The sequence below is a fragment of the Gallus gallus genome, chromosome 1 (assembly GCF_016699485.2).
Source record: "Gallus gallus isolate bGalGal1 chromosome 1, bGalGal1.mat.broiler.GRCg7b, whole genome shotgun sequence".
NCBI lineage: Eukaryota > Metazoa > Chordata > Aves > Galliformes > Phasianidae > Gallus > Gallus gallus.
In genome coordinates this window covers 328,355-344,187 of record NC_052532.1, presented here as the reverse complement: position 1 = coordinate 344,187, position 15,833 = coordinate 328,355, and the positions used below count along the sequence as shown (strand labels likewise).

The 15,833-nt window shown below is 54.3% G+C and overlaps 3 protein-coding genes across 5 annotated transcripts in view; 2 read left to right on the top strand and 1 right to left on the bottom strand.

Annotated features, from left to right (window-relative positions):
* LOC107055489 (C-type lectin domain family 2 member D-like) overlaps positions 1 to 15,833 on the bottom strand; it is a 134,836-nt gene that overhangs the window by 52,212 nt on the left and 66,791 nt on the right. The gene's annotated exons all lie outside the window — the stretch shown is intronic.
* LOC121113331 (C-type lectin domain family 2 member D-like) lies at positions 9,184 to 11,736 on the top strand. Of its 2 annotated transcripts, XM_040702794.2 has the most exons (5): positions 9,184 to 9,476; positions 10,216 to 10,317; positions 10,526 to 10,707; positions 11,068 to 11,174; positions 11,264 to 11,736. In XM_040702794.2, exons 1-5 carry the CDS (start codon positions 9,242 to 9,244, stop codon positions 11,403 to 11,405), a joined length of 768 nt encoding a protein of 255 aa, XP_040558728.1. In that variant the 5' UTR covers positions 9,184 to 9,241; the 3' UTR covers positions 11,406 to 11,736. The 2 variants fall into 2 exon arrangements, with proteins under 2 accessions (XP_040558728.1, XP_040558734.1); XM_040702800.2 differs by lacking the exon at positions 9,184 to 9,476 and having other exon boundaries at positions 9,598 to 10,317.
* Positions 12,783 to 15,343, top strand: LOC121113330 (endogenous retrovirus group K member 8 Gag polyprotein-like). Its single transcript, XM_040702693.2, has 2 exons — positions 12,783 to 13,147; positions 13,470 to 15,343. Exon 2 carries the CDS (start codon positions 14,093 to 14,095, stop codon positions 14,993 to 14,995), a length of 903 nt encoding a protein of 300 aa, XP_040558627.1. The 5' UTR covers positions 12,783 to 13,147; positions 13,470 to 14,092; the 3' UTR covers positions 14,996 to 15,343.

Here is a 15,833-nt window from a genome sequence, read left to right as displayed (position 1 = left end):
ACCATAGGATCATAGGATCATAGGGTCATACAACCATAGAACCATAGAACCATAGGATCATAGGGTCATAGAACCATAGAGCCATAGGATTATAGGGTCATAGGATCATAGAACCATAGAACCATAGGATCATAGGGTCATAGGATCATAGGACCATAGGATCATAGGGTCATAGAACCATAGGACCATAGGGTCATAGGATCATAGGATCATAGGGTCATAGAACCATAGGATCATAGAACCACAGAACCATAGGATCATAGGACCATAGAACCATAGCATCATAGGGTCATAGGATCATAGGGTCATAGGATCATAGAACCATAGAATCACAGCACCATGGAACCATAGGATCATAGGGTCATAGAACCATAGAGCCATAGGATTATAGGGTCATAGGATCATAGTTCCATAGAACCATAGGATCATAGGGTCATAGGATCATAGAACCATAGGATCATCGGATCGTAGGATCATAGGGTCATACAACCATAGAACCATAGAACCATAGGATCATAGGGTCATAGAACCATAGAGCCATAGGATTATAGGGTCATAGGATCATAGTTCCATAGAACCATAGGATCATAGGGTCATAGGATCATAGAACCATAGGATCATCGGATCGTAGGATCATAGGGTCATACAACCATAGAACCATAGAACCATAGGATCATAGGGTCATAGAACCATAGGGTCATAGGGTCATAGGATCATAGGATCATAGGGTCATAGAACCATAGGATCATAGGACCACAGAACCATAGGATCATAGGACCATAGAACCATAGGATCATAGGGTCATAGGATCATAGGATCATAGGGTCATAGGATCATAGGATCATAGGGTCATAGGGTCATAGAACCATAGAATCACAGCACCATGGAACCATAGGATCATAGGGTCATAGAACCATAGAGCCATAGGATTATAGGGTCATAGGATCATAGTACCATAGAACCATAGGATCATAGGGTCATAGGATCATAGAACCATAGGATCATAGGATCATAGGATCTTGGAACCACATAACCATAGGATCATAGGGTCATAGGATCATAGAACCATAGAACCATAGGATCATAGGGTCATAGGATTATAGAACCATAGAACCATAGGATCATAGGGTCATAGGATCATAGAACCATAGGGTCATAGGATCATAGGGTCATAGAACCATAGGATCATAGGGTCATAGGATCATGGGATCATAGGATCATAGAACCATAGAACCATAGATCCATAGGATCATAGGATCATAGAACCATAGGATCATAGGGTCAAAGGATCATAGAACCACATAACCATAGGATCATAGGGTCATAGGATCATAGAACCACAGTCATAGAACCATGGAATCATAGAACCATAAATCATAGAACCATAGGATCATGGAACCACAGAACCATCAGATCATAGGGTCATAGGGTCATAGAACCATAGGATCACGGAACCACAGAACCACAGAACCATCGGCTCATAGGGTCATAGGGTCATAGAACCACAGGATTATAGGATGCCATGGTTTGTAACTTCGCTATTGGCATTCCACATCGTAACGTCACGGACAGAAGAGAAGCACAGCGTATCGCAGAGGACCTCCCGCTCCGGGAAGGAAGACTCAGCACGGCACAGACGTCATGTGGCTGCATGCGGCCTTTTCCCTTTCGGTTGCTGCCGGGAGAGCAGTGGGTGTACTTTTGAGCCGTGTGCCTTCATCACGTAGCGCTTTGGGTTTCAGAACCCCCTCCCTCTCCCTCTCTCCCTCTATCGCTCTTTCGCTCTCTCTCATTTCTTCCCATTCATTACCCTTACTCCCAATGAGATCGCATGATATCGTGTCATCGTGCATCCCAACATCGGCGTTAGTAAAATAAGTCCTCCTTCTTACATCGTTGCCGCTGCTCCGTTTTTTTTTTCCTCGGGAAGCCGGGGGGGGGAGGATGAAGCAGAGAGGTTGAGAATGATCAGAGAGAGTGAGAGAGAGACTGACGGGTTGGACGCTGCAAACAGCAAACAGGTTGGGAACAGGAAGCGGGTTGAGGGCGCAGGGTAAATGGGAGGATCCCCTCCCCTGTTGTCGCCAGGCAGTAGGGGGGACCTCAGAGGCTGGGGGGAATGGAGACGGCTCCCTGCTCCAGGAAGGACGAGAATCCGCTCCCAACCTGCCCCACCTCCCCACTTACCCGTGCAGAACCGGTGTGGGGTCCTGCAGGAGGAACTGGCTGCTCAACTGGAGGAGAGGCAGCCTGCTCCAGAGGTCTTACCTCAGAGGATAGGCCCTCCAGCAATATGAGCACCTCTGCCATGATGAAGAGAAGGGTTCCGGTTGTTGGCGACTCAGTCCTGAAGGGAACAGAGGCCCAGTGTGCAGAGCTGACCCTCTTCTCAGGGCAGTCTGCAGTTTGCCCGGAGCCCGGATCAGGGACATCACCATGACACCCCCCACCCTGGTGCGCCCCACAGACTGCGGCCCGCTGCCGATCTTCCAGACAGGCGGGGGTGTTGGAAACATCCAAATACTTTATCAGGACGGTGTCTCTGATCAAAGCACACTGTATTCCCAATTGCACTGCCGGCCGTCCCGCAAGCAGCAGCGCCTGCAGAGACAGCGTTACCTCTTTGTGCCCCATTACCCCACGCTGATCTCTTCCTCTCCCGCTTCCTCATTGGCTGAATACGTCGGGTTCAGAACGCTCAGCTAAACAAACAGATACGGGCTAAACAGAAATTGCCGTCGGCTGTACATGTATTTGGCTAATTCTTTAACTTCTCCTCCTCACATTTCTTTATCAGTCCAGTCTCATCTCTCCAGCACCAAGAATTCCAACATAAGGAGCCTGTTGATATCCTTGCCAAGGGTTTTGATTTCCAAAGGCATTCTCACACTGTTCAGGAGGGGGGTGTCAAACTTGTCCTGAACCGATGGCTCAGAGCTATTCCACATGGCTGCACAGACCAGAGCTGCACTCTGGGTGAGGAGGGGGTGGTCCGGGAACGTCTGGGTGGGATCGAAGTGCACAAATCCGTGGGCCTCGATGGGATGCATCCACGTGTGCTGAGGGAGTGGGCAGAGGTGAGTGCCAGACCGCTCTCTGTCATCTCTGATAGCTCTTGGAGAACAGCAGAGTGCCTGAAGACTGGAGGAGAGCCAGTGTCACTGCAGCCTTCAAAAAGGGCAAGAAGGAGGATCCTGGAAACCCCAGGCCACGCAGCCTCACCTCTGCCAACGCACGGGACCCACGGGTGTAGCGGAACGGATCTCCATCCCCCACCGCCCTCCGCCGCTCTGCACGCAGCTAGAAAGAGTTGTTTACTGTCCGTCCGAGCAGCGCCCGCCCGCAGCTCGCTCCGGGCTGCTGCCTTTCCAACGCTCTCGCTGCCATCCCAGCCCCGTCCCCGCGCTGTCCCCGCGCTGCCCGTCCCTTCTCCCGCAGGAGGACACTCCTTCTCTCCCGCACTCTCAGCACAGCTCCCCGCTCACTCCCGCCGCTCTCTTCCCTCCGCCTCAGCTCGCGGCACAGCGGGACGGCACCGCCGCCCTCAGCACGGACTGCCCGGGGCCCCTCCCGTGGGCTCGGGCTCTTTTCCCCGCTCGGCCCTTTCCCGCTGCCTCCCGGCATTACCCCGTTGCGCTCGGACTTCTTCCTCTCCCGGCTGGACCGTCGCCTCTCGGGGCGGGGAAGGGCTCAGCCGCTCTCTTTGTTCCGTAGCAGCGCGGAGGTGCGGGACTCGCCCATCGTGTGCGGGGAGAGGGGCAGAGAAGGGTCGGGCTGAGGGCACAGCGGTGCCGGCGGAGCGCTCTTCTTAGCGAGGACCTCACGGAGGGATCGTGGCGGACCTGAAGAGCAGTTCCGAAAGCGCTCAGTCTCAGACAGGAGGCGTTGCGGTGCAGCTGCGTGTGCCGTCTCTGTGCGCGGAGCCGGGAGCGCCGTCAGCCGCAGAGCCCGTGTCGGTAAGAGCCCGCCGTGCGGGAGCGCCGCGGGCAGGGAGTGCTCGGCAGGGAGTCCTGGCTCCGGGGGGTTTGTCTCCTCATAGCATCCCTGAACTGACCAAGAAACTCAGTCGGGCTTTCTCTTGCTTCCCTGACTTTGTCTGGGCTGGTGCAACACTGCCCTGTGTTGCACGAGGAACAGCAGCGTTGCAGGTTACCATTTCCCCCACCCCTTTTCTCCTTTTCTAACGCTAAAACCATCGCATCCTGGGGCGGCCCCACCCCACAGTCCCGCTGCCATTCGGGCTGATTGCGGACGATGAAGAACCTTATCAGCGTAGGCGGCTTCCTCCCCTTGCCCTCCTTCCGCGAGAACAACGCTCACTGCAGAAGGGTATTGTGATTCCAAGTGCCATTCACTGGCCATTTTTCACCGCTTTCCAGCTTCTGTAACAACCACCACTGATTACAGTGCTCGATTCAAGTTTTTTCTCGCTCAGGCTCCCCGGCAATTTCTCGCCAATGAGCCAAGACGCATCCAAGTGGGGCTCTCCTGGGAACCTCCTTTCTCGGTGCTCCCCCCATATTAAATCCTACTGACTCCTTATCGTTCCCAAAGGTCCACGCCTTATAGCCAGCATAGCAGTTAAACCTGATACGCGTTCCCCTTTAAAGCCCGACTCACGACCCCAACGGAAATGCCGGTCTCCTGTGTTGCACCGTAATTCCCGGGCAGCATTACAGGCTAAGCTTCGAACAACAAATACGGGGTCGCACTTATTTTCAGGGTGTAACGAGCGTCCAGTTGCCCTCAGATCACGCATTAACACCACTGACGCCTTGGATCCAGTATTTAACGTTCACACCGTAGAGCAGCCGCTTCTCGAGTCTCCGTTGCCGGGTAATGGAATCTGCCTGCTTGCCCGGGGCACGGGAACACCGAATTCCCAGGACGAGAGCCAGAACCAATGTCCCCAGCAACAACAGCGCTTCCATTACAAATGGAATCCCACAAACAATATTTTTAAACACCCAACAATTGCAAAGACGACAGCAACGACAAACGCAGTTCCTATCAGGAAGAGAAAGAGAAAATCGGGTCGGGCATTTGTGCGTCCCCCCCCCCCGCCTCCCCCCCCTCCGCCCCCACTCGACCAGTCGCTTTAAACACTTCGGTGACGGTTTCCAGCCGTCTCCCTCGCAGGAGAACGAAACCACGGGTCCGACCCACTTTCGTAGCTACGATCTTTCCAAAGTATTACACGGCTCGCATGTGTCACTCTCGGGGTACCTCGCGTGCGGCACCCGTGGGCTTCTCGGCATTCTCGAGATACCCCCCTAAGTGGGACCCCCGTCCCGAGGGCTGTACTCCCACCCACACCGATCGCCGTCACCCAACCGTTACCTGCGGATCCACCCTCAGGGGGAGCACCCTCGCTCCTTCAACCCCGCGCAGGACGTCTCCTCACGTCTTACGGGTCCCCGCGACTCGCGGAATCGAACCCCATAACCACAACAGAGTTACAAAGCAGGTATGTTTTAATCAACGCTGCGCAGAGCCGGATACAAGGGGGAGAGCTCCTCCTCACTTGCATGCCATCAGGACGAAAACTCGGGATAGGTATAGGCAGGGCTAATACAGAACCAACGATTTTCCTGGAATTCCTATACATATTCGTTCCATTTCCGAGAACTCCTCAGCATACGGTCCCTCGCCCTCGCGCATGCGAGGCAGGAAAGGCATCCTTCACATCCAGAAGGCAAACTCCACCAACTCATTCCCTAACTTAGTTACTAAAGTGGATGGATTTGCCACCACGGAGCGTATACATTCAGCAAGTCTATGACTTGCCCTCAATTCCTGTACTAAACTATAGCACTTGCTATCCAATTTTTCATCGGCAAGACTGGAGTCTTGTATTTGGATTCACATTCAATTAGTCATCCAAAATCCAAAAGTTATCCGTTTTTCTTTTCTCCTTCTCCGGTTGCGTATCCTCAGAGGGCACCGCTTTACCCTGACTGGGCTAGCTCCAGCTCTTGCTTTGAACTTAGGGCTGCATTTTGGCTCTACCAGGCATCCCTGATACCCACACTGCTAAGCATACCTTAGTGAAGATTTCTGCAACTTCTGGGGGTACAACGTTGTTTTTCCCACTTAGTATTAAAGCCAGACTTACCATTTGCAATCAGTTCATCTTGTTTGACCCTTAGCTCCAGTGTTATTGAATTGAATCTCTGCATCCATTTGTTCTAATGAGCCTTGCCAGAGGAGCGGTTTTGGAGAACCCGGCATGTACAGGAATTGATGTATTCCGACTTATTTTCTCAGCCTATATTCACTTGATCCCCAAAGGGAAGCTCTTTCTTGTTGGGCAGTAGCTCCTACTACTGATGCAAAATCATCTGCGGGTGGTGAGAGGCACCCGTGCCCACCAGAAAATAAACCTCTTTCTCCTGCTCTCCTGGCTGCAATTTCACCGGTGGATTTGCCAGGAATAACTTCCCAGGTTCCCATCATTCCGCTTTTGCAATCAGAGACGGTTGGATTTCTCCACCGCTGTCTCATATCCCTGCAGATTGCACACTGCTTTCAGTCCAGCAGGGGTGGAACCCTCCATGGACTCTTCCAGCCCCCCCCATTACCGCTTTCTAAGGGGACCTCTGGGTCCTACGGCTCTACTCCAGCACCGCAACAGGAACAGCTGTTGCTATTCCCAATGTCCTTACTATCACTGTTCCTCAATCAGATTTTTCTTCATATTGCTCGCCTCTCTTTGGATCTACATCCCTGTTACACCTTGCTCATCTTTGCCTTCCTCAGCCTGCGTCCTCAAACTTTTCCCTTTCCAAACTCATCCTTACATAAAGGACTACCATTACATTTCAGTTTCACCTCCTCCTCTCCGGAGGCTTCCAGTGCTAACACTGGAATTTCGGGTTTCCGACATCTCTGCACATGAAGGCTATTCTCACCTCCAGTGCCCCATCCTCTCCACCTCCCCCCATTCACAAGTAACGCTGTTTACAGCAGCACTCTGTGACTCCGGCGCTCTCTCTCACTCCGAGAGTTCTGCTCACAGGGGAATGGTGCGGGGGGGCTGCTCTCATGCCAGCGCAGATAAACTCACTTTCTCTTTAACCCTTTTTCCTTTGTCCACTGTTCATACCCTCAGTTACACTTCCACATACCCGCAATCCAGCTTCTGTATACCATTAACAAGTACACCATCAAAACCGTTTGTCCCGTTCCCTTCAGAACCCACACATCAAACAGTACAGTTCTTCAGTGTCCACAAACACCCAGTACTGAGTCTCGTGATGAGAGCACTCAGTTATAAAAACTGTTCGTGTTACTTCATTTACCTTCCCTCCTTAAGAACAACAGTAGCTGTAAGAAGGTATTATAGTTTTGGGTTCCATTCCGATGCCACTTCTCACCATCTTCTAATTTGTATATTAACCGCCATTGATGGCAATACTTGACGAGAGTTTCCTTACCCAGGGTGCCTCCAGGTTCCCCTGCAGTATCCCACCAATGGGCCAATGCGCATCCCAAAGGGGTTTGTTTGGGGATTTCCTTCCCCTGGGAGCCTCCCGGGATGTTTACCAAATTCTTCTTGATTCCTAATTTCCTCCAAGTTTCCACAGACAGCCCTTATCACCGTATAGTGATCTTGTTCAGTTGCAAACACTTGGAAACAGATCTCACAAAGCCATCCTTTACCTTCCTTTAGCCCCGCCTTCCTTTACACTCTTCCCCACAATCAGAACACAGTACTACATAAACGGACTGACACTCACTCCCTGAACGGAACGCGTCTCACTCCCAGCACACTCACTCTGACATTTAGAACAAAAACCATGGTTTATACATCATGCACAGTGCTGACGATGTCCTTTAGCTGGAATCATAATAACACTAATACATTAGTCGATCAGCTGCAAGCTTTAAGATTTTTCCGACAGTCAGCTGGACGTGCAATGAGGAGATCCACGGTGCCGAACACTCAGCAGATGGTGATAACAAGAACACAACCTATAACTCCCACTGCTCTCTCCAGGAGAATCCACGCTCTCATTTGACAAAATCCGCGCTGTTACCAATCACCGAAGGGAGAGCTGTTGCTCTTTCCTCTCGTATGACTTACAGTTCCCCTTCGTAGGAACTCCCCAAGCAGTCTTCCTACCCCAGCCGGCCACCGAACCCGTGAGCTCACGTAGCTCAGCTGGGGGGGAGCAGGCACGCTCCTCCATACCCTGCGTAGGACGTCTCCTCACGCCTTACGGGTTCCCCCTTTCCCATACACAGACCTGGTCCGCCTACGGGCGGTCCTTGTCTGTCCCCGCAGTGATCGGGTGAGGAAGGGAGTCCTTCCCAGAAATCTCGGGGCGCGCCAAAGGTGTCCCCTCTCTCAGCCGCTCCTGCAGCCGAACAGAGTGGGTCCCACCTGGGGTGCCAAACTGACGTGCGGCAATCAGACCCCATAGCCGGTAAGGATATAGAGCAGGTATGTGTTTGTTGGTGACGTGCGTACAGCCCGGTGCAAGGGGGATCGCTCCACCTAACTTGCGCACCGTCAGCAGAAATGGGGCTATAGATACAGGTCCAACTAATACATCATCAGTAGTTGACAGGAATTCGGGTACATATTCACTACATTCCCGAGAGCCCATTAGCATGCAGTTCCTGCCCCCCTTGCGCGTGCAAAGCAGGTCGTGATGATGAAGGCTCGTAGTCTTCCTCACGAAGGCTCATAGTCTTCCTCGCTGCAAACGTCTGACCCCGAAGGGGGGGCATCCCCCAAACTGGTTTCAGCTCGCACTTCAGACATCCCATCACCTCCCTGCCAACCTTTGAGCTGTTCTCCGGTCCTTATCTTTATGGCCTTCATTCTCCTTGTTATTTCGCACCTAACGCCTGTGAAAGTGCCTGGAACCCCTTGTTTTCTAACACTCTCTACATAAACTATCCCTATTTGCCCCTTATGTCTACCTTGTGAAGCTGCTTTCTCTTTTCTTGCTATGAAGCCCTTCTTTCTATACTGCACGGACCTGGTTTTGCCCTTCACTCAGTTCAGCGAGGCTCATTTTGGCCCCCACCGCAGTCAGTCCTTGAGAGCCCCCACCCACCACAGGAATAGCAAAGACAAACAGCAAATAGAAAGAGGAATAGCAATGCTGCACCGCCCCCGCCCCGCCCCTCTGCCGACCGCGTCTTTATATCGAGCACGCTGTGGGCGGCGTTCCCGGACGGCTTCCCGACTGCGACTGAGTGCCTTCGGTACCGCTGTGCCCACTGCAGTATGCCGCTGTTTTTCAGCTTTCCGCCACGATCCCTCCGTGAGGTCCTCGCTAAGAAGAGCGCTCCGCCGGGACCGCTGTGCCCTCAGCCCGACCCTTCTCTGCTCCTCTCCCCGCACACGATGGACGCAGTCCCGCACCTCTACGATGCTAAGGAAGAAAAAGAGCGGCTGAGCCCTTCCCCGCCCCGAGAGGCGACGGTCCAGCCGGGAGATGAAGAAGTCCGAGCGCAACGGGGTAATGCCGGGAGGCAGCGGGAAAGGGCCGAGCGGGGAAAAGAGCCCGAGCCCACGGGAGGGGCCCCGGGCGGTCCGTGCTGAGGGCGGCGGTGCCGTCCCGCTGTGCCGCGAGCTGAGGCGGAGGGAAGAGAGCGGCGGGAGTGAGCGGGGAGCTGTGCTGAGAGTGCGGGAGAGAAGGAGTGTCCTCCTGCGGGAGAAGGGACGGGCAGCGCGGGGACAGCGCGGGGACGGGGCTGGGATGGCAGCGAGAGCGTTGGAAAGGCAGCAGCCCGGAGCGAGCTGCCGGCGGGCGCAGCACGGGCGGACAGTAAAGAACTCCTTCTAGCAGCGTGCAGAGCGGGGGAGGGCGGTGGTGGATGGAGATCCGCTACAGCCTGTAGTCAGGCTCGCAGCGCGGTGCTTCTGCTCTGCCCGGCTCGTAGCGGCAGCAGTGCGGGCAGCAGAGCAGGAGGTGCCCGTCCGTCTGTGTGGCGCTGCTGGGGCCGCAGCTCAGTGCTGCGCTCAGCGTTGGCCCCTCACTGCCAGAGAGACACTGTGGCCCTGCAGCGTGTCCAGAGAGGGGAGCGGAGCTGTGGGGGGGCGGAGTCTGCAGCACAGCGCCGTGGGGCTGCAGTACAAAGTGATCGGGTTTGGTGGGGAAATAGCGGCGCTACGTGGACGGTCGCGCCGGACGATGTTGGAGGTCTTTTCCAGCCGTGCTGACTGTGTGACTCATGAACTGCTCTCTGTCTGGCCAGGCTCCGGATGCAGTGAGCTGAGACAGAACAGGCGCCGCGTGCTCTGCGTGGCTTTGTGTGCAGTGCCGTGCATCCTTGTTTCGGCGCTGGTGGCCGTGATAGGTGAGTGCCCCCCGCATCCCCACGGAGACGCACAGCCCCCATCCCACCTCCTGGGCTGCCCACGTGGTGCCCCAAAGCACCTTCTGCTCCAACTCCCGGCCTCTGCAACCGCTCCGAGGGCATCGCCCCGTGGCCGTGCATCCCAACCCCACCTCAGCTGCAGGGGAACGTCCTTTGCCTCCCACTTGCCCAACTCTCTCCCTGTCAGTGCTCCAGCGTCCGTCGTGCTCACCTCGCCCACCCTTCTCCCACGTGTGCCCCAACGCCTGGGTCGGTTTCCAAGGGAAATGCTATTATTTCTCGGACACGGAGAGCGATTGGAACAGCAGCAGGGAGCACTGCCACCGCCTCGGAGCTTCCCTGGCTACCATAGAGACGGAGGAGGAGATGGTGAGAGCGGGGTGTGAGCCCCAGTGCCAACACGGGGGTGGGAAATGCACACTTTGTGGGGCCGCACAAACTCCTCTCGGTGCCCCATATTAGCCCCATGCCAAAGCCGTGAGGAGATGCCTTTGGCGAAAGCACCGGGCTGTGCTGGGACAGTGTCAAGTGCTCATCTCCCCCCCTCCCTGCACCCTCCCGTTGCTGTCTTTATCTGCGCACCTCCAGGGGAGGGCTTTGTCCACACCATTACCAACACAGCATTGCACCAATATGAGTGCAGCGCCTTGCAGCGAGGTGGGACCTGAGATGTGGGGAGGGGATGGGATGTGTTCCAACGGCTCCAATCACACCTGGTTTTGTTCATAGGAATTCATGCTGCAGTACCAGGGCCCGGAAGACCACTGGATTGGGCTGCACAGGGCAGAAGGGGCCGAGCACTGGACATGGGCCGATGGCAGCGCCTTCAGCAACTGGTCAGTGTGTGCGTCCGTCTGTCGGGGTGGGATCTCTTATGGGGTCTGTTTGGGATTGGGTTTCCCATTCTCCTCCCTCCTGTGCTCAGGTTTGAGCTGCGAGGCGGAGGCCGATGTGCGTACCTGAATGGGGACAGGATCAGCTCAGCCCTCTGCCACAATGAGAAGTTCTGGGTGTGCAGCACTGCTGACAGCTACGTCCGCTGGAGGAAAGGGACAAATCTGCAGTGACGAATCCCATCCCAGGCAGCTCGTGCCAACGCTGCTGGGCACTGCCATGCCATCCATGTGTGCTGGAATCTGCCTCTTTCCAGCACTCCTGCAGTTGCTCCTGTATGGCCTCAGCCAGCTGTGCTGCTCGCTGTCTCTCAGGAAACTCATCTGTTGCACTGTGCCTTAAAGGGAGGTCCTTGGAGGGTCCTTACAGATCACAGCCCCACGGGACGGTTGGGTGGGCAGCTGACGATTCTGCACGGTTCTCTCCACTTACACTATTACCGTCATCGTTATTGTTATTACGATTATTGTTATTGCAAGTCTGCATTTATTACCCTTCCTATCATTATGTTCGGCATTATTTCCTTTACCGTTTCTACTCCCGTTTATTAACAGTCCCTGCCACAATTCCCCTCCTCTACTGCCCAACTCCCCATTTCATCACTACTTTTCGTTCTTGTCCCATTATTAGCAATATGAACGTCATTACCGTTATCAGTGCCTCGATTCCCATTATCACCATTTGCGTTTCCTATTTTCGATTATTACCTCGTTATTAATAGCTGTAACATTTCTCTCATTTCCACCCCAATTTTACCACTACGTTTAATACTGTTTTTCCTCACACTAATACTACTCATGCCTTCCTGATGGACTTTATTAAGTGCCCTTCCCACACTACCACCGTTTTATTATTACTTTACGTAGTTCTGATCATTATCTGATTATTAATAATATTTCTCTTATGAGTATCCGCCCGGTTCACCCCATTTTATCACTGCATGTTGCCGTTATTCTTTACACTCTTACTAATACACTTCTTATTTTTATTGTTTAGTGCCCGCCCCCACTATCCCATTATCATTTCTCCATTTTTGATGATTATCCCATTATTAATGCTATCTGATGCCATTATCGTCCTAGTCCCTACAGCGTGGCATTACAAACACAGTCATTACAGCTCATCTTTATTATTTTTCTCATTAAGAGCCCAAATCCCCCATTGTTTCTCCCTTTTTTAGGGGTCTCCACTCGGGGTCTCCATGTGAGGTTTCCATTTTTGGGGTCTCCATGGGGGGGGTCCCCTTTTTGGTCGTCTCCATTTGGTGTCCTCCTTTTGGGAGTCCCCTTTTTGGCATCCCAATGTTTGGGTCCCCATTTGGGGGCCTCCAGCTGGGGTTCCCATTTTAAAAGTTCTATCTTGGGGTTCACCTTTTGGTGCCTCCATTTGCGGTCCCCCTATGGGAAGTTGTTGTAATAGGCGTGATCGGGGTCTCGGGATGTAACGTGTCAGGCTCCTCCCCATGTGTTAGGTATGTGCCACGTGTACCATCCAGTGGGCGTACACGAAGGGTTAAAAGATATATAAGTGCTTGTTAGAACTTAATAAATGCTATTTTACCGCTCATCATATTGGTGTCACCTCGGTATTTGGCCAAGCCGCAGGCTCCCCTAAGCAACGAACATCACGGTTGCCTGCGAAAGGCAACAAGTGGTGACCCCAACGTGATGCTTAGGGGAATGAGTCGGCTGTCTGCTTGACGGGGCAGGAGCCCACCGTGGGGCGTTAGCACTTGCTTGGCGGTGGAAGCCCAGGGGCCGAGCCCGGGGACAGAGGGAATCTGCAGTCACCCCTCTGTCGGCGGAGGTCGCGGACGAGCGACGGATATACCCTCCGGAATCACGCCGGAGAAGAGCCTGGGATCCTGGTCTCAATCGGGAGGAGGATCGGGGGCGTCATGGAAGCCGTCATAAAGGTGATCGTTCATGTGTGTAAGATTTATAACGGGAAGCATGCTCCTTCTCAGAAGGAGATAGCTGCGGTCCTCTCGTTGCTTGAGAGGGAGGGGCTGTTAACATCGCCCCACGAGATTTATGACCACAATAATTGGGATTCAATTACCGCTGCCTTATCCCAACGAGCAATGGTCACTCAAAAAGCAGCGGAATTTAAAACTTGGGGTTTGATTCTGGGAGGATTGAAGGCTGCGCGCAAGGAGAAACTTGCGGGCAAATGAGCCAGGGAGCTATTGGGGTTAGAGGTTGCGGGGCCAGGGGGGGGTCTCATTCCTCGTGCAGGTCCGGCTGGAGATAAGGTGGCGCCAGCCCCTACAACCCCTGCTGCTGCGATAGCCCCGGGAACAAAGAAGGACGAAGTTGCATCGGATTGCTCAAGCGTGGAGGCCACAACACCCCCACCTCCGTATCCCTCTCAAGGCTTATATCCTTCACTGAAGTCCGTCGGGGAGGCGGGGGGGAAGGTCCTTGGAGGAATGTGGTAACATCTCCTGCAGGGCTGATAAGCAGGCTTCGGGGGAGGGTACGGCATTCCAAGGAGGTACAGCGCAACCCGTGTGTTGTGATAACGAGTGCAGCTCAGTCTGTTGCTGTAGCAACTTCCCCAACCGGGCGGACTGCACCGTCCCGCCCCGCGGTGGATGCAGGGGCGGAGCCCCGTGGCCAACGTCCCAGGGGTCCACCCCTGAGGGGTGCAGTCCCACAGCACCCACCCCGTGGGCTCCGCCCACGCTCACTGATTGGGCCCGGGTGAGGGAGGACTTACGAGCAGCCGACCCAGCACGGCCGCCGCTAGCCCTTCCAGTCATAGTCAAGACAGAGGGCCCGGCGTGGGTCCCTCTAGATTCTAAAGCAATAACCCGCCTTTCTGAAATTCTTAAAAGGGGCTGCGTTCCCCAGTAACAATGGCGGCGGTAGAGGCCCTCATGGCCTCTAGCCTACTACCGTACGATGTGATCAGCCTCATGCATGTGATCCTTGAACCGGTTCAGTACACCCTGTGGTATGATGCTTGGAATACACAGTTGCAAGCAGTGGTGGCGGCAGCCACCCGAGATGCCCGACACCCAGCCAATGGTCGGGGCCGAGGGGATAGGACCACATTAGCGCGTCTCCAGGGTGTAGCGGACGGCATGGTGGGATCTCCGGAAGGCCAGCTTAGGCTGTTGAGACCGGGAGAGTTAGCTGCAGTCACAACTGCGGCCCTACAGGCCCTTCGGGAGCTGGCTCGAGTTACAGAGCCTACTCTCCCGTGGGCGGATATCAAACAAGGCCCTTCGGAGCCTTTTGCCGAATTTGCGAACCGCTTGATTCGTGCAGTTGAGGGGTCCGATCTTCCGGAGCCGGCCCAAGGTCCTGTTATCATTGATTGCCTTAAGCAAAAATCGCTCCCGGACATACAGCAAATTATTAGGGCGGCCCCAGGCAACTTAACAACCCCTGGGGAACTTATCAAATATGTGCTTGACCATCAGCACGCTGCTCCGTTAACAAATGAGGGCTTAGCCGCAGCCCTCCAGCTCGCAGTACAGGCAGCTACACGCCCCAAGGACGGGGGAGGGAAAGGTGTCTGTTATAAGTGCGGACAACCCGGACACTTTAGGACCAACTGTCCAAATAAAGGTGGCTCAAAAACAGACACAGACAAAAAATGCCAGTGGTGTGGTGGGGAGGGCCACACGGCGCGTAACTGCCGGAAGATCAAGGAAGCGATGCAGGGAAACGGCCAAGGGAGGGCGCCTCGGGCCCAGGGCACCTTCCCAAATCAGAGCAATGGGCCAAGGAGAACATGCCCACCGTGCCATTAGCCATGGGATTGGGGACCGTCCACTAGTTAAGGTGATAATGTCATATGCGGGTCCGCGGCCCCAAAAAGAGGGACCTCGAACCATGCTTTTTACGGCTTTGCTAGATTCTGGTGCGGACGTTACAGTGATTGCGGAGGCCGATTGGCCGCCGAACTGGCCACTCACCTCGCATTGGCAGCATATTGGGGGAGTGGGAGGCACAGTCCCAACAAAAGGGGCTGCAGAGGAAGTGGAGATCGCTATCATTGATAGGAGTGGGATGATGGAGACACCGGTGTTGATGCAACCCCTCGTGGCACCGGTGGAAGGATCAATCTTAGGGCGTGATTTTCTCACGTCCATGGGAGTTCGACTCACAAATTTATACTAAGGGCCACTGTGTACCACCTTGCGCTGCATTTTGCCATCCCATTACGCTGGAAACGGGAAGCGTCTCCCGTTTGGGTGGATCAGTGGCCCCTTCCTACTGATAAATTAGCAGCGCTGACGCAGCTGGTCTTCAGGGAACTGGAGGCGGGACACATTGAACCGTCACTTAGTAGGTGGAACACGCCCATCTTTGTTATCCGGAAACCATCGGGGTCCTTCCGTTTATTGCATGATCTTCGGGCTGTTAATGCACAGCTCGTCCAGTTCGGTCCCGTTCAGCAAGGCGGTCCATCACTTGCAGCCGTTCCCAGGGGATGGCCCCTTGTGGTCACTGACCTTAAGGATTGTTTTTTCTCCATCCCGTTGGCAGAACAGGACCGGGAGGCTTTTGCATTCACGGTCCCTGTACGGAATAACCAGGGCCCAGCTCAAAGGTTTCAGTGGAAGGTTCTCCCTCAGGGAATGGCCT

What these genes read in the sequence shown, in the direction of transcription:
- LOC121113331 (XM_040702794.2), top strand. Translation starts at nt 9,242, where the DNA reads ATGCCGCTGTTTTTCAGCTTTCCGCCACGATCCCTCCGTGAGGTCCTC. An exon ending in AGAAGTCCGAGCGCAACGGG is followed by an intron (nt 9,477 to 10,215) that starts GTAATGCCGGGA and finishes CTGTCTGGCCAG; the next exon opens with GCTCCGGATGCAGTGAGCTG. An exon ending in GGCGCTGGTGGCCGTGATAG is followed by an intron (nt 10,318 to 10,525) that starts GTGAGTGCCCCC and finishes TCTCCCTGTCAG; the next exon opens with TGCTCCAGCGTCCGTCGTGC.
- LOC121113330 (XM_040702693.2), top strand. Translation starts at nt 14,093, where the DNA reads ATGGCGGCGGTAGAGGCCCTCATGGCCTCTAGCCTACTACCGTACGAT.